Consider the following 24,309-nt stretch of genomic DNA (forward strand, 5'->3'; position numbering starts at 1 on the left):
GAAGGAAAATATGTAATATTCAGAAATTGAAAAACTGATATTTCCAATGCATGCAGATGCTGAAAGAACTGTCAAACATCATTTAACTGGCAAAAAGAATTCATTCAAAAAGAACAAAAAAAAATGGCTAGGATTTTATTTTCGAGTTCAAAAGAACCCACTTCCTGTATAGGGGCTTAAATATAGGGCCCAGATATTTAAAAGTGCTCATCAGATTGTGACCCTCATTGCAATGCCATTGTGTTCAGGTTAACAGGATGAAGTCAGTGTTTTATTTAGGTGCCTACTATCCATTGGTCATAAGATCATGACTGAGGCCGTCATTGTTTAAAAACTTTGATTTTTTGTTTCTGATGACTCCAGTTCTGCACGGAATGGTATGCGAGTGTAATTGAAGCTAAATTTCTGATATTTTGTTTCAAGATTTCTCAAGCAAAATAGTTTTTAGAAAGAGAGGAAGAAACCTTATTTTCTGACAGGTTGTACAACAGTTATTTCCGTTTTACAAGGGTCTTCCCTATTGGATGATAGGGCCCGAATTCTCCAGCCATTATGGAAATATATTTGCAGGATCTTCAGTAAGTATATGCATAATCAGTGTTTCATTGTTCAGTATGTTCTTGGAGCTGCATCAGGAATGTAAGCAGACAGGAATACAATAAAAAACTATTTTTAAAGTGCATGAAAATAAATAAGGTACTTTTTTTTTTTTTTTATACACAAAGTAAAAGGTACCTAATGAAATTATGAGGCAGGAGATTTAAAACCATCAAAAAGGAATACTATTTTCATTCACTGCATAATAAAAATGGAACTTGTTCCTACAGGATATTGTGGATAGCAAAACCACAAATGAGTTCAGTAAGTAATTAGACAAATTAATGGAGGAGACATCAATTAATGCTTCTTAAATTCCAACTCTGAAAATCCCCACAGGCTGACTTCTCAAATTTGGGATGGCATCTCCTATGCTATTCTATGTGTTTGAGGATTTTTAACTTTTCCATAAACATTCACTACTGGCCACAGCAGTAGATGGACTCAGCTGAATGGACTGTTGATCTCACCTAAAATGACAGATGCTTTTTGAAAGCACATGAACTTGCAGATTTGGAGGCCTCCCTATACTATCTTTTTATGTATAGCAAAGAAGTTTTAAGGAATACGTAGAGGGTTTTCATTGTATTTGGGGTCTTTCTGTTATTTTCAAAGACTAGGATGTAGCCATTTAGTTAGTCTGCTTTCACCAGAAGAAAACTTTGAAAAATGTACCCACTTGACGGTTTTTCAAGATATTTCTAGCAATTTTTTCTGTAAAATATACAGAAAATATAATACATACCTCTACTTAATATTGAAATATGTCCATACATTTATGTGTCAGAGGTACTATAATATACATTAAATAATAAAATCTAAATCATTAGCAATGATGATCTGAATTTCATTTCCCTTTACATAGAAGACATTTGTGTCATCATTGTAGCTCTAATCCATATTCAGGTCTTCATGTTTGGTGTGCAGTAATATGTAAATTACCTAGCCAGCTGCATTAAGCAGTGTTTGTTTATTCTATTTCTTTTGGCATAGCATATAACTGAATTTCTGCCAAAAATGTGGCTGCTTCAGGGAACACTTGTTCAAGTAGAAGGAAGTTTTGAAAGGAAACACACATCATAAGTCTTTACTCAGTGAAACAGTAAAATCAAAACAAACTTTCTGTTCATAAAAATATCTGTATTAATGTAAAATAATGGGCTTGTAAAATACAATGAGAGAACTGAATCTTTTTAGAACACTCTGTTTACATTAGCTTTGTAAACAAGAATACAATACTAAGAGGCAGTGATTTTTTTCATACGTGGGAAGGGTGACTAAAACCAGTGAAACATGAAAATGGAAAGTTTAAGAGAAATTATTTTAAAATGGCATATTAATCTCCCCTAACACATAGCATTTTAATGCATTTAAACTTAGAAAGCAGTGAAGTTTAAGTGTTAAAAAAAATTGCATTAATGATGCATAGAGCTATCTACTTATGCTTGCAGTCCTTTCAGTCTTCCAGTCTGACACTTCCTTTTTTATCCAGCCAGCTAATTTCCCCTCTTTTGTGAGGAGTAACTGTTTTCACACTAGTGCTTACCCAGCAAGCCTCCTCATTGTTTCATGGTTAATTATCTTCTTGAGCTTCACCTTCTCCAGTAAAGGGAGAAAGACTGGGCTTCCCCACAGCTCTAATGAAAGCTAGGTTTTAAAGATGCACTGTGTGAATAAATGCAGTGTCTGATCTACCAACATAATAAATGAGTTCCTAAACTTTATGGAGTCACAGCTCATCCAGCAGGTTTAATGAACAATGCAGAGAGATGCTTTATTTTTTAAATCCTTTTTTATTTTTAAAAGGGGGGAGGAATATTGCTTCAGTGTGAAACCAAATACCATAAACTGTTCCAAAATTCCTAAGCATTACACAAAAGGTGCATGTCAAACATTCAGTTTCAGTATGAACCTGAGGCGCTGCATGAAAGACTTCAAGCTCTATACTTTAAATTTGCAAATTAACAACACATTTACTAATAATATTAATGCTAATAGCCCTGCTGCCCTCAGTTATTACACCACCTTATAAACTCTCAGTACTCATTGGACTTTTTGTGCCTTACCAGCACTGAAAATAACCATTGTGGATACACTTAAATCTTCAGTTTATGTTCCAATCTGAGCCCAAGTTTAAACTGTATAACATTTAAAATAAACTCTCCTATAATAGAAGAAATTTGAACAATGGCGTGGTTTTGTAATAATGAGGTAGTGCCCATTGTAATTTTGTACTCAGCCAAACTAAGGCAGGCAAATATAAACCTCTCATCAGAACAAGACATAGTTGTCCATTACTTTGTCTTCATCTATGTGAATTTCTATAGAGTATTCTTATATTAGATCATTTTTCAAGTGACCAAACCAAAATGTGCATATAACACTGGTACTTGAGACATTGCACAGGATCAATATACCAGGTTAGACTGAAAATTCCAATCGTATTTTTCCAGCCAGCTCCAGGCCATGTTGGAATCTATTATGTACAGAGAAAACTATAAACATCATCACTTACCAGTGATGAGAGACAAACAAAAAAATCTAGAAGTTCAAGGATGAGATGATCTTAGTGAAAAAGCTCTGCCTAGAGACCTCTTATACTTGGAGATAAAGCCAGTGTTTCTATTTTGCAACATTTGAAAAGCAGCTCTTCTTAGATATAGGCTGTGTAATGGCAAGGAGCAGTTGTATTGTTGTAGCGTCAAGGGGCTTACCATTGTAATCTTGATTCATCGCCAGGAGAACTCTCTGCCACTTATTGACAACTGTGGTGTTTAATTTAACATTCGGAAATCCATAGGTAGGCAGACTGTGCAAGTACTTATAATATGTAGCATTCTTCCAGCCTCTGACTTCACAATACTTGCTTATTGACTCCCCTCTAGTCAATATCCCAAATTTACAGATGGTGAATCAATTACTTCAGGAAGTGCCTGAACTGAGATTACAAAGAAATTGTGTTCAAAATTTAAATAGGGGGAAAAAAAGACTCCATTCTCCTTGATAACATGAATTAGGCTAAATTTGGTAGCCTCAGCTGCTTCATGAGGAGCAGAAACTGATGATAGAGCCAGATATTTTTCATGCAGTCCTGTTATTCATAAATAATAGATAAACTCTCCTTTTCCAGTACACAGGAAGAATTTTTATTTAGAAATTCAAGCATCTCTCCTCCAGCTCTCAGTGAGAAAACTTTCTTTCTCGGTTTCTCCTAAGGTCAAGCTCCCAAGGGCTTATGTCCTATTCTTATGTACCTCCTATCTATCTGTTTCTATGGTGATCCTCACTCTTTAGTGTTTCTCACAAACACTCATTTCTGCTGAAACAAAGCTCTTAAAACCTCTGTGATTCCAGGTGCCCTGATGTACCTGTTGTAGTTTGGAGATGGCTATTGTGTCTACTGAGTCCATTCATAGTGTCCACTGAGTCGTTCTGGTTTAACTGAGAGTACCCTCTTCCAATGTAAATGATACCCGATTGAAAGTATTCTTAACCTCTTATGCAGGTTGCAGACCTCTTAACGAGTACAAAGTCAAACCAAAGTGATTTTATTATGCTACTGTAGCTTTGCTAGTACAACTTTGTTCATGAGCATCTTAATGCAGAATGCAACAGATTTGTTGTCAATACGTGTGTACCAGTGAAAAATTGTGCTTAAATTCTGCAGTGTAGACAAGCAATAGCTAAACCTGTTTAAGTATGGTTGGTTCCACAGATATCCTGGTGTTGGTGGACTTTTTTGTCTTAACCATAAAGAGTGATCTTTGATTGGGTCAAATTCTGAGACTTGGCATGGATGAACTCCCACCAACTTGTATGGGTGTGTATCTGAGGTAGAGTTCCAGGATTTGCTCTTTTCTGAACTAGGTATGCATGGCAACATTTCAGGTTTGGGTAAAGCTAGAAATGTTTTTCTGAGTTTCATAAAGGGCTTGTGTTGGATTCTTGCACAAAGAAAATCATATATTCCTCTGAAGTAAAGGTGAGACCGAAATGACATTCAAGGGCAAAAAATCACGTCATGTAACCTCTTGACAGATGAAAAGAAAACTACAAAGCAGCAAAAACAACAGTCAGTAAAATTTGCCATGTAGCCAGGTTTTCTCATCACAAAAAAAAACCCAACAAAAAATAAAGCCCAAATACACAACTTGGAATGTATGCCTGGGATTGTAAACCTATTTCGATGACAATATGATTCAATATAAAAATGTTACAGATATTCTTCTGCTCTCTAGTAACATTTAAAGGGCTTCTTCAGCAAACGAGAATCAGAGCTGTTAGAAAGCCATATAAGGATACGGTGTCAAAAAAGGAGGCCACTGCTTCCATAGAAGCTGGAAAACAGATAATGCGTAGCGTGTGAGCAGCGATAGTCTGGGCACAGCGCAGGGACTAAACATGTTGCGTCCCTGCTTTTGCCTTGATCTGTGATAGAAGTTAGTTCCTGCAGGCCTTCTGCTGACACGGCCCATCTTCTGTTCCAGCCTGGCTTGTCTGCACCAACTGGTGTGTGGTGAAGGGGCTGGAGCCTTTCACTCTCTTTTGGCCATCTGGTGTTGCAGGCAGCTTATTCAGAAAGTTAGAAGACCCCCACAGGACTTATGTGCAGGCACGACTGACCCCAGAGTGTTACCTAGTATCATCAAGTGACATTTAAATAGCAGAAGAATGGTTAGAAAATGGCCAATTTCTCTGACTTCTTAAAACACTTCTACTACTAGTAGGGACTAAGAGTTTTCAGCTGGGCATCTTCTTAAAATGTGACTGCAGTTATTTAATCAGTTGCTTAGAAGTTGTGCCCACAAAGCTGCTATAATGATAAAGAAAATTATCAGTTTTAAAACCTGGATATGGCAATCCTATCCTCTAGACTTTTATTTCTGAGCATTATCAGAGAACTTCAAACATCATCATAAAGGCAGGTACTTGAGCAATGGTGGAACCTCTGTTGTTCCCATAAGACCCAGCCTGCACTAAGATCCTTGCAGAGAGCAGAGGTGAAGTCAGTGTCCTTCCTGTGCTACAGGAATCTGTACATACAATGACCCATGTAGGTAGGACCCTGGCAATAACTCTAAGCATCCGTAACACCTGACAAAACTACAAGTTAGGCATATGCAGGATTGTTTCATCAAGAGAGGCAACGATATTTTTAAAGTGAAGCAAGATAAAGTATGAAACACAGTTTTGGATCTTATTTTCTCAGGAAATAAACATGTACCTTCTTCTTTTAACTGTAACTATAACAAATATGTATGTTGATGATCTGTTTCTCTGTGATAAAGCATACTGCTTCCATATATTTTGGGACCATATGTTAATGTGCAGGTCACTTCAGTATTATGCATATGGAATATTAATCATATGTTTATACATATTAAAACATTGGTGTTGGGAAATGGGCACAGTTTTCTTGTTGGCTTTGGTATAGGGAACCCCATTTAGAACATGAATTTAAGTGAAGCAGAGGTGAAGTGGGTACTGTACACATGACTGTTTCCCTCAGCAGAAGTACTTGGCATGCTTGCATCTTTCAAAAGACAAAATCATGTTTGTCTTCCTTGAATGTGCACACATTCCTGGAGATGGGGGATGGTTTTCTTTCTTTCTCTTTCTTTTTCCCTGGGCCCCTAAATGCAGTTGAATTCAGATAATTTGTCCACAGCAACTGAAGGATATGTTGCAGGGGAGGGAGGAACAGAGTTTGTATTTATTATTGTAAAAGCTCTTTTTTTCATGTTAATTCCTTTAAAAAATATAATGGTACGTAGGGGTTACATTACAGGCCTGTTTCACCAACACAAAGTATCTGTACTGGAGTAGCACATGCAAATGAAGCTGAAACAGAGAATCATTGTTTAATAAAATTTGCTGCAGAAAAAGAAAAACTATCCGTAAAGGAAACAAATGAAAAAACACATTTTTGAGACTTTTCCTTAAAGAGCACTGGGGTTGAGGAAATGTCCTTATTTGGCTTAATAATCTTATTTCGTCCCATTAACATTTTCAGCAGATTAGCTGTTTAACCATTAAACACCAACTCTGTAAGAATTTAAGTGCACACCTAACTTTGCTCACATGAGTTATTCCACTGAAATGGGAATACCGTCCTGAGCAAAATAGTTCAGGGTTCAAATTAGGAATAGCTAAACTCCTTAAAACAGCACTTTCAAATATATTAGAATTAATTCAACATTTCACTCTTCTGAGTCTGTAAGTTAATTGATTCTTGGCTTAATTATATTAGAAACTTTTTATGCAACAGTAAATGCTTCCTAAGTGTTTCTTATCTAGTGGTAATATTTTTAAAAAAGGAATATGCATAATACTGTTCATCTTTTTGTTCTTGTTGCATTGTTATTTTTTACTTGCTTGGTCAAAACTATTTGCCTTCTTTTACTCTGAACCATGTGATCATCGAGATCTACTCTAGATGTAGTGGTATTTAGTGACTTTATAATGATCAAGTCACGCTGACCTACTTGGAAGATACCCATTTTTAGAAAGAGGTATACACACATACACATATGCACATATAAAAACCACACTCTTGAGCATACTAAAAACAAGTTCTAAATTCTGGGAAATCTAGTGCAACCAGTTACACCAGCTAATATCCAAAGGATTTTTGCCAAATAATGGCATTGGTACCTTTGGTAGCATGGCTGGTACCTTTGCAGCATGTTTTCTCACAGACTTCATCAAGGCCAGTATTTAAGAGCGAAGGTACAGGGCTATCCCATTAGAATCCGAAGCTCTGTAGCACACTCAAACCTTCTCTAATTGTAGTCTATCCCACATGTGGAGATCAGCATGTCTGTCTGTGACAGACCCCTTTCTTGTTGAGTATTTGTGGTTCAAGGAGTAGTACCTTGGACCAGGTTAGGCAGAACATCCTTTGGAGTGTGTAAATGCAAACTTTGTAGGAAAACCACATTCATCATTAATTGAAATGGGATTAAAACATGGTACAGCTCTCACATAAGTAGTTTTCCCAATTGGGCAATAGAAGATTTGTCTGCTTTGTGTAAAAGATGCATTGTCAGTACTATACAGTTCTTTGGAATGAAAAAGAAGATAAGGAGAAGAGACAACAGCACTTTTTCCCAGTAAAGTGTGCAATCAAAATTTAGCTCTGACACCAGCTGACACTTTTGGTGTTGTACCTCCCATATTCTGTATAACACCAAGTAAAGGATCAGTCTGGGGAATTTTAAATGTTCTGTTGGCGAGACCTAATAATAATATCATGATAATTCTAACCCTCCAGAACCCTACCTATGCACTGAGCAGTCTGATAAGGAGACATCTGACATGACAAAAATAGTCTTCAGAGATTCCTGGGTTTTACCTTGCTACTGCTGTCAGTGCTAACATAGGCTGGAGTGACACTGCCTTCCATTCTTCAATCCAGAGATTTATTCAAGAGTCCATATGGCGCTGCTCTCTCCAACAACTACCTTAACATCTAAAGTCTCTTTCTTGTTTGAGCAGCTTGCTAAATTTTCTAAAAAAGAAATAGAAATTATATAAGAACTGAGTGGTTCGCTTCAAAGTTAAAACAGGGTCTGTACTTGGGAAGGGCTGCGGACGTAGCTGATAACCACTAAAGTTGTACTTTAAGGGAGACGATGCTTATAAGAAAAGTAGTTATTCACTAATATCAATTAAGTCAGTTCCTTGGATAGAGAAAGCTATACTGGTAAAATGATCACATCTACATAAGAGCCTTTGCAAGTATAGCTGTGAAAATCAGAAGGAAAAAGAAATCAAATCCCTTACTGTCATAGCTATGCCTGCAAAACTTCTGAGTATATACCAGGCCTCAGAAAAGCATGTGCATTTCAAGAATAAAAAATAGGCTTTGAAGCGAGGAGCTCTCAGTGAAGATGAATGGGCTGAGGTCACAACTCTGCATGTTTTATTGTTTTAGTCCATCTGACTTGCAGAACAAACAAGGCAGCCAAGTGCTGATTTACAGGGGAAAGGTTATCTTCCTGACCAATAAGGACCAAATGTTTTGTTTTTGAGAAACAAAATCAGATTCTATGGAACATAAAATTCTTGGAACCTACTGCTGATTTCCTGCCTTCGGGAATTTCTTTTTGCAGCTGGCAGAAACTTAAAGCAGTAAAATTGTGCAGTTTAGGAAGCTTTTCACAGCAATGTCTTCCTAATGCTAGGTGTGGCAATCATAAAACATGCCACAGAGAAAATGAGTAACTGTAGCTGATTTCTTGTTTAATCTAACAGGTTTTCAAACTAACTTAATTATTGTCATTACCTTCCACCAGTTTTTACTTGCAGGTTGGTTAAGAGTTAGCTACAGGTGAGAAACTGCGTCCAGCTAATTACCAACCAGGAACCATGACAAAAACATGGCAAACTGGCAAATCCAAATATTAATTTCTAAACTCCACAATGTACAGAACTGCTCTGATAGCTGTAGTTGTCTAGCAAATGGGTGTTCTCATGGGAATTTAACATTTAAGCTATCACTAGCCAGTATCTCACAGGGGAAAAAAACAAAGGACTGTAACAATTTTACTCCATAAAAACGTTGGGGTAGGTAGATCCAGAAAGAGACTTTAGCCTTCAACATTAGACATGAGAGATTTTCAAAATCCCAAAAGCCTCCTAACCTGCCAAAGAGGAAAAAATTCTTTGGCACCAGTATTTCTGCCCAGGATTATATGCAGTATCTTAACACAGCTGCCGTACTCAGGGACCTACCTTACAACTTAGTCCAATGAAGCGTGAGGACACAGATTTATCTTACATGGCGAATCTTGGTTTATCAAATATCACCCTGCTGAACGGTGGATACTCTGCCCAATTTGGAGAAAATAATTCTTCCTTATGTCATATGAGTGTTTTAGCCATTGCTCTACTGGACATACTGGGATGGGATAGCCTTGTGTCTTGCACAGAAATATCCATAAATATATATCCATAAATATACCCATATATAAAATATATAAGGTATATATAATATGTTATAATTAATATAATATATACATATATACATAAATAAATAGACACTGGAACAGAGATTTGGACCGATCTGTGCCTCTTGCCAGTCAAATGTTCTGAACACTGCACTGCAGGATAAAGTTCTTCTTGTCTATCTATGACTGAATTAATATTTAAATGTTTTATGCAAAATAAAACAGGAGAAGCAGTCGTCTTTTCAGAACAACGTGTAGGTAGGTCTTCTCCTGAGAGAATGAGAACCTGGTTCATGTCTCCTATGCCTAGCCTGACAAAGTGTCCCATTTCCCAAATCAGTGACCTAAGTATTGAGCTGTTGGAGAATATCCCATGATTTCTCACAAAAGGGTTGAGTAGCTTCAGTTCCTACTTCAAAGAGAGAGTTCCCAGCTGAGAATCAAAATCAAAGATATGAGCCTTCCCCTGCACAACTAACCTTGGCCATCTTGAATCTGTCAGTAACTAAGTTGTGTACAACTGCACTTCATTGAACTACAGCCTCATTTTATCTTCTTGTATTTCAGTAACTTTGTAAGTTTGTTGTGATTTAGATAGTTATTTGGCATGTGACCAATGCTCTATTTGAAAAACAAAACTTGCTCCAAGAAACCTCAATAGAGCGAGAGATCACAGTTGAAAGTTTTTTTTTTAAAAAGTGCTTCTTTTTCTGGATACAGTGACCACTGTTCAGCTGTGAAGATGTTTTAAACTAAACTCTTTTACAGTAGTTAACAGTTCCATAAGACGACTTATTGTATAAGCAAAGTCTTCCCTTTACCTCTCAGTAAATAGAAAAATAAAATAAAACTAATTTGTGTTCAGAGTACCAGCCCCCAAATCAAGGATCTCTTATCTCTCATTTTGAGGAGTTTAAGGTGAGTTGGTACTGTTGGTCACTTGACACATCACATTTGAGTGAGAAAAGTTGTCAAGGTGTTCCTCTTCTGCACATGTTTCTAGAAGAACAATTCTTGATACTATATGTTCTGAGTCATAATAGTAAATATTACTGTAAAGTTACAAAAGTCTTGAAAAAAGCAAACTAAGTTTAGCTCAATTATTTATCATGCCTTTCCCAGAGAAAGGTATCAGAAAAAAAAAATTACTTGATTATACTGACTGATTATTCTTACAGCTGAAGATACTAACATTCATTAGTCTTACTTACTGGTCTTTAATACTGCCTTTATTACCAGCTAAAGAATAAATAGAAATTCTAACAAAAATTCATCAAGTCTTGTGATCCAGTACATTAGATCTGTTTTAAGGCTGACAGCACAAAAGTTTGCTATAAGCATTTCAAAAATCCTTTCAAAAATCCTTTAATAAATCCTTTATAACTTAAGTCTTTTAAACTTAAGAAGGCTAAGAGAGATTCTCATATATCCAACATAATACAGAACTAGTCAAATGTTTTTACTAATACACTAACACACTCCTATGTGATTCTGCAGAATGGTTATAAATTGTTACATACAAAATTACTGTTAGAGTAAAATTTCTGTATTATATACTGACAGCAAATAAAAAAAAACCCCACTAAGAATACTAAGAAGTCATGTAAAATTTAAGAGGTTTCATTTTAATTGATCATTTTAATGGTACACAAAACGCAACAAAATTAAAAGCCTATTAGTGATCATTGTTCCATATGCACTTTACTCCCATTAATTTACTTAGATGATTTCAGTGGAAACACATTTGAAGTGCAGCTGTAAATATTTTTAATCTTTGACTTCTTTTTTTGCAGGAGCCTCTGAACGTTATTGACCCCAGTTTGATGGATCTAAATGGTCCAAGTGAAGATGCACTAGAATGGGATGAAACTGACATAAGTAATAAACTAATCAGTATACATGAGGAGTTAAGTGATCCTGATCAGGAACCCAAGAATGATGATCTAATCCAGAAACCTGCTTCAGGAGATTGTGGCAATAACGATGTGAATGAAGACAAAAGTATCAGTGATCACGGAAGTCCTCTTTTTTGTCCCAGCATTACTTCTCCTCCAAATCCTCATATCTATCAGGTCTATAGTCTTCATAATATTGAATTATCAGAAAAAAACCACATGCCTTTTTTGAAAAAAACATCCAAACTCTCCAATGTAACACAGTCTAACATTTTAAACAAAAGTCTTAGCAAAGACTCATCATTTTCATCTACCAAATCCCTGCCAGACCTAATAGGGGGGACCACACTGGCAAAACCATATAACTATATGTATCAGAGTGGAAACATAAGCAGGCATTCTGAGAGTGAGAGCGGGATAGTGAGTGAATGTGATACAGAAACTACAAATAATTCAGAATTTTTTTTTCTAAATGATATTGAAAGCACTCAGAGTAATCCTGAAATTGGACATGCAGAAACTCAAGTGGATGATATAGTCAATGTAATAAAACAAAAAATAAAGCAAGATGAAGAAGACCATGCTAGTATCTCAGATGATTTCCAGTTGGCACCTTCTGCATGTTGTGGAAGTGAAAATGATGAGGATTTGGACAGCATTTCCATGTGTAAACCTGTTTGTCTTGAAGAATTGCAAGGAAAACGTGACGTGTTTACATTTTATGATTACTCATATCTTCAAGGCTCCAAATTCAAATTACCAGCGATAATCAAGCAATCACAAATTGAAAAATCACATACAGAGGGCAGTTTGTTTCATGGCTTTTGTTTTGATAAAATACCTGGTAAATCTGAACATAAGCCTGGAGAGTCACAACCAGATGGGTTTATTCATGACCATACTCTGGCAAGTATCCCTGCAGAATCAGATCCCAATTCCTGTAAATCTGCAGAAACTGTGAGAAAATTAACTGTTACAGAGAACACCCGACAGGTTTCAACTTTATCTCGTAGTTCTTCATTAGAATCTCTGTCTGTAGTAGGTGATTTGTTCAGCTCAGGTATTTTTAAAAGTGGAGATGGTCTTCAGCGAAGCACCTCTTTGGAGAGCTGGCTCACTTCATACAAAAGCAACGAAGATCTTTTTAGTCATCATGGCTCAGGAGACATAAGTGCAAGCAGTGATTCTGTTGGAGAGCTCAGCAAAAGGACATTAGATCTTTTGAATCGCTTAGAGAATATCCAGAGTCCTTTAGATCAAAAGATAAAGCGCAGCATCTCTGATATAACACTCCAAAGTAGCTCTCAAAAAATGTCTTTTACCGGACAGGGGTCTCTAGATATTGCATCCTCAATCAACGAAGATTCAGCAGCTTCTCTCACTGAACTCAGCAGCAGTGAGGATCTTTCTCTCTGCTCTGAAGACATTGTACTGCACAGAAATAAAATACCAGATTCAAATGCATCATTTAGAAAACATCTTAATAGATCTGTAGCTGATGAGAGCGATGTCAATGTCAGCATGATTGTTAATGTCTCCTGCACTTCTGCTTGTACTGATGATGAAGATGACAGTGATTTGCTTTCAAGTTCCACCCTTACCTTAACTGAGGAAGAACTAGGTATCAAAGATGAAGATGATGACTCCAGTATAGCAACTGATGAGGATATTTATGAAGAATGCAATTTAATTTCAGGGCTTGATTATATAAAAAATGAACTCCAAACTTGGATTAGACCAAAATTTTCTTTGACAAGGGAGAAGAGAAAAAGTAACCTCAGTGATGAAATTCAGCGCAGTAAAGTTAGTAATGAGACATCAAAAGCCACAGATACATTAAGCATTGAAACACTATTGAATGGTTCAGTACAGAAAATATCAGAAAATAATGGCAATAGTAAGAATGTACCACATGATCACAAAAAGGGCACAAAGAGTCACCTGATGAAAGACATCTCTCAGGTTGTGAAGGATCAGCTTGTGGATGACATGGAGAATGGCAATGTTGAAAATACTCTTGGCAGTCCAAAAGAAGGTCTTATTAGAACATCAGCAACTCCCAAATCTCATGCATCACTTGATGTCAGAGAAGCAGAAAATGAATGTTGTGTCTGTGAAGCATTTACAGACAGTTCAGATGATTCACATATGGATGGCAAGGAGACTATTCTGTTGGCAGATGGATCCAGAAACCCTCCAAAAGAATGTCAAAGTCATCTTCAGCCTGATAGTCATGCTGTTTCCTCCTCTCCTGCTAAAAAACCTTGCCTTGAATCTTCCTCAGAAATTAATTGTGTAGATATAAAAGATACAGCTTTACAAACATCCTTACCTAATGGTCAACAACATAGGATAAGCATTACTGAAAAATCTACTGATTGCTGTACAGCCTTGAAATCCAATGAAGCAGAATGTGACTCCTCAGCCAAAGGTCTTGATTCATGCTGTAACTGTGAATCTGCTGCTTTTGATAAAAGAAACATGGAAGATGGCTCAGTACACAATTTTGTGAGGGAGATAATAGACATGGCATCAACAGCTTTGAAAAGTAAGTCACAACCTGAATGTGAGTCATCTGCTCCAGCTTCATTAGCACAGATCAAGGAAAAAGTGTTAGAACACTCTCACAGACCCATTCAGCTAAGAAAAGGGGACTTCTATTCTTATCTTTCACTTTCTTCTCATGATAGTGACTGTGGAGAGGTAATCAAATACATAGAGGAGAAAAGCAGCAGTCCTGTGCCACTGGACTTCACAGATGAGAGAGAAAATATTGAATGCTTTTTTGAAGCCTGTCCTGAGGAAGAACGGGTTGAGCAGCAGCAATCAATTTCTAATGGTACTGCTGAAGCACGAGTTGAGCAGCAGCAGCAAACTATTTCTAACACTATTTCTGAAACATCTGCAGAGTCACTTGGTGAAGTGACTCTAGAGTCATTAGAAGAAGTTAAAACTTCATCTGAAGGTAGGGATTTATCTTTTTTATCTGATGTTAATGATATAAACGTCCCCGATCCTAACAAACAAAGTGCATCAAACAATTTGAAATACGCTGCTGATGCTTTGCTGATTTCCAGTGGGCACACTGAAGGTTTGAAAAAGAATTCTCCAGAGTTTAGCACTAAAAATAGTACAGGGAAATCACCTGAAACTGAAGAGCCCAAAGGATGTGTTGCTGCTTCTGAAGAGGCTTCGGCTATAGAGTTTCAGTTAAAGACTGGCCATTCACAGAAAAATGATGTTGTGCATCAGAACAGTAAAACTCTTACTTGTGAAGAAAATCTCCTGAATCTTCATAAGGAAAGACATATAAATATGCACAGATAGAATGTAACCCTCTTCAGGCACGTACATTATCCTAAAAACAGGTATGTACTCTACAAGTTGCACATTCATTTTTCTGTTACATTTTTTTGCCCTTTTTTTTTTTTTTTGTACATTTTTTACAATGAAAGGAGGTGAATCACCATCCAGGGCTTCTGTTTTATGATAGTGATATATCATTTGTTGTGATTACACTATAATCCCAATTTACATGCCACTGGTCAACAAAAGCAGTGAATACTGCTTTCTTGCCCTTTGGCTTTGCACCAACTGCAGCTGCTCCCTTCTGGAACAAATCTGCTATCTTGCAGAACCTGAGAATTCTTCAGAAGTAATAATTCTATATCAGCCTCCTCTTCCCTCCTCAAATGAGCTGTGGAACCAGAAACCAGCTCTACTCATTGATCCCCTTCTCCACAGTCAGCTGGCCTTATGAGGTGTTCAAAAGCACTTCATGAAGCTGAACTTCCAGTTTTACAAGAGTTTTGGGTAACTAGTGAGTTGGAGTTCTACAATATTTCCAGATAAGCCGTGAAGAATGGCTAAGCAGACTGAAGAATAAGTAGAGAGATACAAAGTCATCTCTTGATGTCAGCTTACCATGATTTATGTTCAGTAAAGCATTATTAAGAACACAATTATTACAACACAGTGTTAGGCTAGAAGTTGAGGTTACCAAAATAGGAAATCTTTGCAACATCATTAAATAGAGTAATGTGAGAATAATGTAGAATAAAGACCTGAATACCAAAACGTATGGAAACTGGTAGCCACAGAGCAGTACTGGAAGCTTCGGTTCTGTTTAGTGGTAAGCACATTGAAACATGTCAGATGGTGGAACCTAGATGAAAATGTGTCTCTGATCTCTTCCAAAGTTTGAAAGTGGTTCAGATCTGGAGTTTCTGACCTCACATAAATGTCTAATGATAACTGAACATTTAGCAACAAAAGATCTACAAAGCAACTTCTGGATCAAATCCCAACGTGTAGCATTGCTTCTTTGAGTCTCACTAGTTGTTTCGTGACCCAAAAGCCAGCATAGAATGCCATTAGTCTTTGGAAACGCTCCTCCAGTAGACCAAAGCCAGCATGGCAACTCCAAATGCCACTCCAGTTCCAAATGCCGCTGCTTGCCAGAAGCTGTAGCAAAGGAATTTCCAAAAAACAAGATTAAGCATGGGACAAGGTTTCCTTGGGAAGTTCTGGAATCTCCATCCTTGCAGATTCTCAGAATTCAAGTGGACATGGCCCTGAATAATCTGATCTACCTTTGAAAATAGCCTTTGTTTAGCAGGAGGTTGGAGCAGATGACATTCAGGTTTCCTTCCAACCTAAGTTATGCTATGATTCCACAATGTTGCTAGGAAAAAAGGTTGTTATTCATCACTGCCCATGAAAATAACAAGTACTCTCCTATTTCAAACTATGTACCTGAAGCAAAGGATCTGGACCTATTTTTATGAAATAGATTGCTTTGCTGCTATTAGATATCTAACTCTGGCATTTCCGGATTTTGCTATATTATATTACTATGCTTTGGATTTTTTTTTTTGCACATGTTGGCAGTTTACCCAGCATTCACACATACACATATGTATAAGTATGTCTAGCAAAGTCTTTAGGTTATGACAGCACTAGCTACAGCTTGCCACTCTCTTTCTACACATATCTATTTGAATAATGCATTATGTTGGAACCATCATAGCAAAGAGGATATTTCTTGAAATAGGCTAACATGACCTGTTGCCAATTAGGTTAATACTTGGACACATCCAAACAACCGGAGAAGCAATGGAAATCAACTGGGAATTACAAAACTCATAGATGATACTATATATTATATAGATGATATATATATATTGTAGAATTACATTAAAAGAAGTATGTGTATATGGAAGCTTCTATTTGGAAATTGAAATGATGACAAAAGTCTGAGGTTGATAATTATGTAAACATAAGCTTTTCCTAAATTACTGGTTTATTAATTTTTCTCTTTTTTTTCACTCATTTTTATAATATTAATTTGAGGAAGAATACTTACTATAGCGAGTGTGATTTTATTCTTGTTCTCATTTGTTCCCTGATGAAGATAATAACATGTCATTTCAATTCATTAGTACTTTTCCTCTGAGGATCTCAAAATACTGTACAAACTTTCCCTCACTCTTCAGAACTTCATAGTTGCCTACATGGTAGCCAGCTGTACTTTTCATAAAATTGTGATATGACAATATGCAGTTGGTATAAGGACTAAATTTGGTCACTGAGGGTGAGGATATTAAAAAATGTGTCACAATGCAATAAAATGTAATGCAGTCTCTATATGACTTAATAGAGTTATGTTATAGTTTTAAATTTTGCCCAGGTGCTGATAAATACTTTTAAGGTAACAAAGCCCTTCACACTACATCCCACATTTTACATTAAGGAAGATATACTGGTTCTTAACTGATACATATAGCATTGCTTCCATGGGAATTATATACTGTATTATTCCCAGTAGTAAAGCCCTAGGATACATATATTTTATCTCTGGCACATCAAAAAATGAAAATATGAGCTGCTAGATTTGGTTTTACTAAAGTCTGAGCTCCCTTCCCCCATTCACAAGCCTGATGCTTTAACTTCATCTATCATGCTATGGGGAATGAATTACAGAAGCAATCTATCCTAATTTGTTAACTTATTCAAATAACAGTTATTATACTTAACTATGCTAAAGATTATCTTTTTGGTGGCAGATTGTTTATTTTTTGATGAGGCTAATTACTGATTTTCCAAAGGTAATTTACATTTATTACTAATACATCTTTTAAAATGTGACAGATAAATGTTGTTCCCATAAGTGTATTATGAAAAAAGTTACTATTTAAAAACACATTATTTAATTTGAAAGATAAATGGCAAACACCATTATTTTTCCTGTAGCACCTGTGCTGTAAGCTCATTTAAATGTGTAATTCCATGTGTAGCTGCAATACTTAGAGAAAAATAATCTATAGTATATGTGTACTTTAAAAGCATACTGAGAATTCAAAGCTGAAAAAGGCATAGTTTCAAATGTACTTTGATTTCATTCTGGTTTTAGTATTTACCTTGGCTATACAGGAGAATAAAAGTAATAGTGAAGAGAATATTTTTGTCAAATTTTGCAATTCTGTTATTTAGCTGTGTGCTACAAAAAAAAAAAAAAAACAACAAACCAAACCACATTATGGGAAAATAATACCATTTCTATAAGCAGGCTTTGAAATATTTGTTGGCACTTACTAGTCTATCGTATAAGCCAACATGGAGTTCTTCAACAGAGGTGCTCTTAAAGCTGTGCTGATTTTATTTCTCAAGTAGGGGATAGCTTGAAAGAACTGTCTTTCTGTATATGAGATCATGTGATCTGCTATCGCTGTGACCCATGATTCACCAATGGGATGGGAATTTCTAGTCACATATTCAATATGTGTAGAGATCAATACATTAAGGAGGTTTATATGATGTGTCCAAAGTCTTTTCTAGAGGATATGTTAGAATTCTATGTCTAATCAGTTAGTTCTTACAAGTAAATCCAAAAGTTATTTCCTTCGTTTTGTGCAGAATTTGTAATTTAAACTTAAGTTTTAACTTAATTTAAGGAAAAAAATATCTTACTTGGGCTTAAGAACTGATATTATTTGACAGTGCTACAATGTTAGCCAGAATATCCTGGCACTTACTATAGCCAGGAGAATCCCAGGACTGGTACTCAGAAGGTCTGGCAGTTATTTTCTTTTCAGCAATAGATTTTTTGGTATGATTTATTCCTTGCTTGCCTCAGTTTCTTTAGCAACAAAATAATGAGAATAATCATCAATGGGACCTGGGAAGCATAATGTATTCACTGAAAAGTGTTTTGAGATCCACAGATAAAAGACAATACATAAATGCAAAGGACTGTTAGTTAATTATTCATCACAAGAGAAAAATAATATACAGGTTTACACAATAGTTAATATGTAATAATTTTCTTTAGAGACTGGAACTACAAGAATAATCTAAATCTTTGCTTAACACTTTTTTTCTAGATGGTCTTATAGGGAGGTAGATACTATAAAGTTTCTTTATAGAGTTTTAAACAGTCTGACTTTTTAGCTCCTTACAGTAGCTAACTTAAAAAAAAAAAAAAAAAAAAAAAAAGAAAAAAAAGATATAATCTTGTATTGCCAGTGAATTACATAATTTTTGAAAAATTTGACATAATCTATCAGTGAGACTTTTCTTACTATAGATATGTGACACTCATGCCAGAGTTGTAGAAACCTTTTGATACAATCTTCCCCTTTATTCAGATCAGTTCTCCATTAATTTCTAAACAAACTGTTGAGCTTTTCACCATTTTCATGTAAGTATATTTCTTCGGGGGGGGGGGGGGGGGGAGTTACAGCAAATAAGATCAAAGGAAAAGGTAACTTGATAGATCCAGATATTCCTGCTTAATTTGGGAGGCACATAATGCATGTCTGGAGTGCCTCCTAGGAAATGCCTATGAGATGTACTTTGCACTAATCTTTGAGCTGTATTCTGACAGTTATTTCTTCATAATCCTCATCATAAGCCTGTGTTCTTTGATGAATAGTTTAACCCTAAACTCTGAGCTGGATAATTCTATAGTATGAAAATTTAACTCATTGCTGGTACTAGAAGTGGCTAAATAGCTATTTACAATTTAAAAATACAGTGGTGACTGACACTTCTATTTATGGACCACTCCTGTGACAATCCTTTCCTCCTCTCTGTTGAAATCTCGTTCTATATGTTTACATAAATATTAAAATAAGTGATGAGTAGATCTTTTTGTTGCTTGGCTTTTGAAAATTCCTATGTTTTCACTGATCAGTGCACTTTTGAGTGCGCTGAAGGTAAGTTTGCAGGTAAGGATGAGGATAGGATCCAGGGAAAAGGTCAGATTTGATGACTTTCCTTGTTTCTTTAGAAATGAAGTCTTTACAAAAATCAATGTGTTTTCTACATCAATACAATTTTTTACACTAACTTGTACCTCAGGCTGTTAAAAGTCATTGTTTGCCTACTGTATGCTTCTGCATTAAAAGCTCTAGCATGTGACCATTTAATGAATATCTATGGTTGTTCTGGAAGAGCTATGTTTTGCAAATAAAACTTCATTTTCTGTAACCTACTATTACTTTTTTGTTTCCTTTTAGAAACTTGGCTGCAATTCAGGTGCAGGTTCATCCTGTAAACCCTGGGATGACCTCCAATTCCATTGTATCACTGCCTTTCATTACACTGACTCCCAAGATAAATTTTCTTTCCAAATGTGATTTGTCCATGTTGGCTTTGTGATCAGGCTGCATATGCTAGTCCTATTTCAGTGATCATTTTGTATTGTAGCAAGGCCATTTGCTTTCATATGGATTCCTCTCCCAAGCTACCTCTAATGACCTCCCCTTCCTAAATTGAATGCTCCCGTACTACTTATCACTGGTTCTGTTCTTTAAAGTTTTGAAGTTTCACAGAATTCATGCTCACTCCGGTTCATCTTTTCAGAACTGTACCTGTCAGTACTCTTCTATTTTATGTATCAAATTTAATATTTATGTGTATAATGCATAAATTTATTGAAACTATTTTACTTTTAAAGTGAAAATTTTGTTGGATTGCAGCAAAAAGAAGTCATTAGCCCTCCTGACTCAATACATCTAAAAATTAAGCAATTAAAATAAATGGCATTTTATTTATTTAATTTTTAAAATTAATCTATGCAACACTTCAAGAAACAACTACATGGTGTTGTATATTAGGAACTGTTGACATTCTACTGAATTAAGTACAACATTTTGGGTTTTTATGCTTCTTGAGGTGGTAATGAGAAAAAAAGTTTTTAAAAAATGTGTGCCTTGCTGTATTTCTTATACCATTTATTAAAAAGCTGCTTTCACAGTAAAATTATGTTGGTTTGAAAGGAGGAAATAGCAAGGTTAAGATGTGTGAATAATTTCTGTATATATGTATAACCAAGTGCAAACATTGATGTATAATGACAGTATAAAATGCTTTCATGTTTGTGATGTCCAGTGATGTGGAAAATATAAGCCTTAAAACCATTAGATTGCATGGTAATTAGAACTGGCATAATAAACATAGTTTATTGGGGAAAAAAAAAGCAGAACTGGTGATCTGTTTTACCTGCGTTCCAAAAACAGAATGCTTTATCAAAGTACAGAAGAATGTGTTTTTGTTTGCAAATATTCCCTAGAGATATGCGATTCCATAGCTGATGAAGATTTGTATTGCCTGACTCAGAGGTAAAGAACTTTTTTATTAAAGATTTTGCAGGTCTTTTGGGCCAAACGAGAAAACACTTTTTTTTTTTGTAGTTTAAACTAGTACACTGCCAATTGCAGTGGTGACAATGATCAATCACACTTTTATAGCCAAACTTTTCTTTGTTTATCGGTAACAGTTCATTGTCTGATTCTTAAAATGTCATTCATTTACATAATTATATTGAATAAGCTTTATATATATTTATATAGACACTTTTACAGTTGGCTGTTTTAATGGCTTAGACTGTACATTTAAAATGTTTTTATCTTGTGCTAAAACTATATTGGGTGGCCAAAACAAGCCAGACAGCTTTATAACCTATCTCTGCAACGTGGCATTCATCTCCTAAAAACACTATTGGGAAGGGATATCAAGAAAGTTAAAAGGCAAGAAATGTTCTTCCATACCACCTTTAATGATTATTTTTCCAAGTAATAAATGTTTTTACAAAAAGCTTCAACATTCTTCTCCCTTCAAAAAATGTGCATCAGTTTAACAAGCTTAGCTAGTAGCTTTGAGGAAGAATATTGACCAGCTGATATACTCATACAACACTGAAGGGACAGATATTTTAAAAAACCCTTATGTTTTCTAAATTACTAACAGCTTCCTATTACTTCAAGAGGCAAATTATTTCTCTTTCAATTTAAATTTCCACTTCATAGCCTTGGGTAGGCTATGATGTGGGTAGGGCATCAGAAACAACTGTTAGCATAAAGAAAAGTGTAAATAGTAAGAAGTAATTATTAAGAGAGCCTCCTGAATCTGTAGAGTTTTCTGCTCTCACATATCTTGCATCATATACAAATCTAATATGTTAACATATAATTACCTAAAATGTATAACTGTATAGTTAAAGATCACTTTAATATATTTTAAATATTTTTTGGAACATAGCTCCTAATTTGACTATTATGTTCCTTTATGAGTTATTTTAAATATGATTTTTACAATGGTCTTGACATGGGAATTGAGTTTGGAATCATTCTTTTTTTTCTCCTCAGCATTTTCTGGTTTATGTTGTATGTTTTTAAACTTACTTTAACTATAGTCGTACCTAACATTATGACAACAGGAAAACTAATGTCAGAGGCTTTTCAGATCTGTCACCTCATCCAACAGACTATGCAGAAATTCATCAATTACTTGTACCATTTTATTAGGCCATTTGCCACAAATTTGCTTTTTTCCTGGGGGAAAATAGTAGTACTTGTCAAATCAATAAACCACATATTCATCATACAATATCTGGAATATTATATGGTCACAGCTAAATTTTCTGTGGTTCCTTTCTGAGAGATGCTGAACATTTTAATATAACTAGTATTCCCAGTTCTGTATTATTTGGTGTCATGAGATAAAGTCATCATTTTTACGACTGCGATGCAAGACCCATCATTATTATCTATTCCTTTTTTAAGTATGGTTAGAAGCTTTATCCTTTTTAATTTTTCTCCTCAGAATATTTTGGACTTTGTTGTCAATAAAAATTGATTTCTAAAGGAAAAAAATCTCTATGTTCTTCAGGATTTGTTCATGTCTTAGTGTAAGTCATATGCTTATGACCAAATTGTGCCTAGAACTGGCAAGAAGTTCTAGTGCTAACTCCCTGAAGAAAAATATTGGTATAGTGTAAAATTAATATTGATGTACCAATATTAACTCTAAGATCAACCCATACATAGATTCTTGCATAGATCCTGTTCCCTGCTGGTGAAATTCTCTCATGGTGTAGAAGCATGCTGCAGGCTTTCTTCAGCATGTATCCCTGCCTAAAGTTCCATAGGCTGCTTTTTATTCCACACAGTCCCTGGCTCATGCTTGAACAACATCTGCAATGTGTGAGGAGGCCAATGACAGCAATGGTCCTGACACGTGGATCTCCCTTTCCTGCCTGCTTCACATTCCTTCCACGGAGAGCCAGAGCTCTCCAGCTCTAAGCAAAGGGATTGCACACTAACACTGGAGGTAAAAAACATGCCAGGGACTATGACTTAAAAGGTGTTTTGTAATCACGGTAGTTTTATATATGGATAACCTTGTAAACCACGTCCCCAGTGTTTCTCACTTAATGGTTTTTCTTTTTCCCAAGGTAAGTTAAAGAGTTTTTATGGAACAGTGCCTCTGTACCTTTATTACAGTAAGAGAAATTTAGGTGGCATCTCTATGTCCTTATGGTTATTTGTGCAGTTCATTGTATGTATGTGTACACATAAACATACAAACACATGCAAAGATACTAAAAATATTCCTGTTTGTTTCACAATAAGCTCAAATAAAGAATTGCTGTCAGTTAGATGGCATCTTGACCTTTCTCCTTGGTGACAGGATCCATGGATGACATAGCCTTCCACATCACATATTTTAGAATTTTATTTCAATTTACCTGTCTGAGGAAAACAACATATTTTGACTAAAATGTACCTGGTAAAAAGGCTGGTTTCTTTTTTTTTTTTTTTTTTTTTCTTTGGCTTGAAGACACCAGGAACAATGTTGTAAAGGTTCCTGAGCTGCAGTGCACAGAAAAGGAGTTATTAACGTTTAGGTCAGACCATAGTCATACTTGGCTCAAGAGGATTAACGGGGATGTCAGGTTCTTAGCCAAGTCAATCTCCTTCACTGACAAGTTTCTACAAACTTATTCCTAATAATAGCATCACTTTGAGAGGGATTTTGGCTAACAAATGACATCTGATCTATTGCCTTCAGCTCTGTGCTTCTGATTTTTCAGACTCACCCTGTCTTTTATACTTTTTCAGCCAACCTGTATTACTTACATTTTTCGTGTGACTAGTGTTTGCTCAGTAAATATATGTTCATCCCTGATTTTAGAAATGTATTTAAGACTAGACCATAAATGAACTTGGCATCACTTTGCTCTGTGCACTGGATGAATTTGAAGTGCTTCAGTGCTTGAAAAATGGAATTTCCTATGCAATAGCAAGTAGTATTACTTTATTTCTGGGGGGTGGAGAAATAAGCTAAGTTAAAAGTGAAGTTAGAATTTATAAGTCAGTAATTTTAGTGTACAAATAGTAGTGGAATATTGTAATTATTGTCAAACTAATTCTTAAAAATTACAAGAAGTACAGAATTACATCATGCTTAAAATGAAATTATATGCTATGAAAAGAATAATTAGACAAGTAAATGTTTTTACCTCTGCTTTATGTTGAGCTCACATCTCTGTGACATTCTGGGTTTACAAATGGAAGTGAAAA

The 24,309-nt window shown here is 35.6% G+C and overlaps 1 protein-coding gene across 3 annotated transcripts in view; it reads left to right on the forward strand.

Moving 5' to 3' along the window:
• AKAP6 (A-kinase anchoring protein 6) overlaps positions 1–23,377 on the forward strand; it is a 297,564-nt gene extending 274,187 nt beyond the window's left edge. For all 3 annotated transcript variants that reach the window (XM_074909861.1, XM_074909863.1, XM_074909862.1), the window contains exons 13-14: positions 11,342–14,811; positions 19,963–23,377. In XM_074909861.1, coding sequence (XP_074765962.1) covers positions 11,342–14,770 — 3,429 coding nt within the window. In that variant the 3' untranslated portion in view covers positions 14,771–14,811; positions 19,963–23,377. The remainder of the gene's footprint in view (positions 1–11,341; positions 14,812–19,962) is intronic.
• Positions 23,378–24,309: the final 932 nt, after the last annotated feature.

This window comes from Athene noctua, chromosome 6, assembly GCF_965140245.1.
Source record: "Athene noctua chromosome 6, bAthNoc1.hap1.1, whole genome shotgun sequence".
Lineage (NCBI taxonomy): Eukaryota > Metazoa > Chordata > Aves > Strigiformes > Strigidae > Athene > Athene noctua.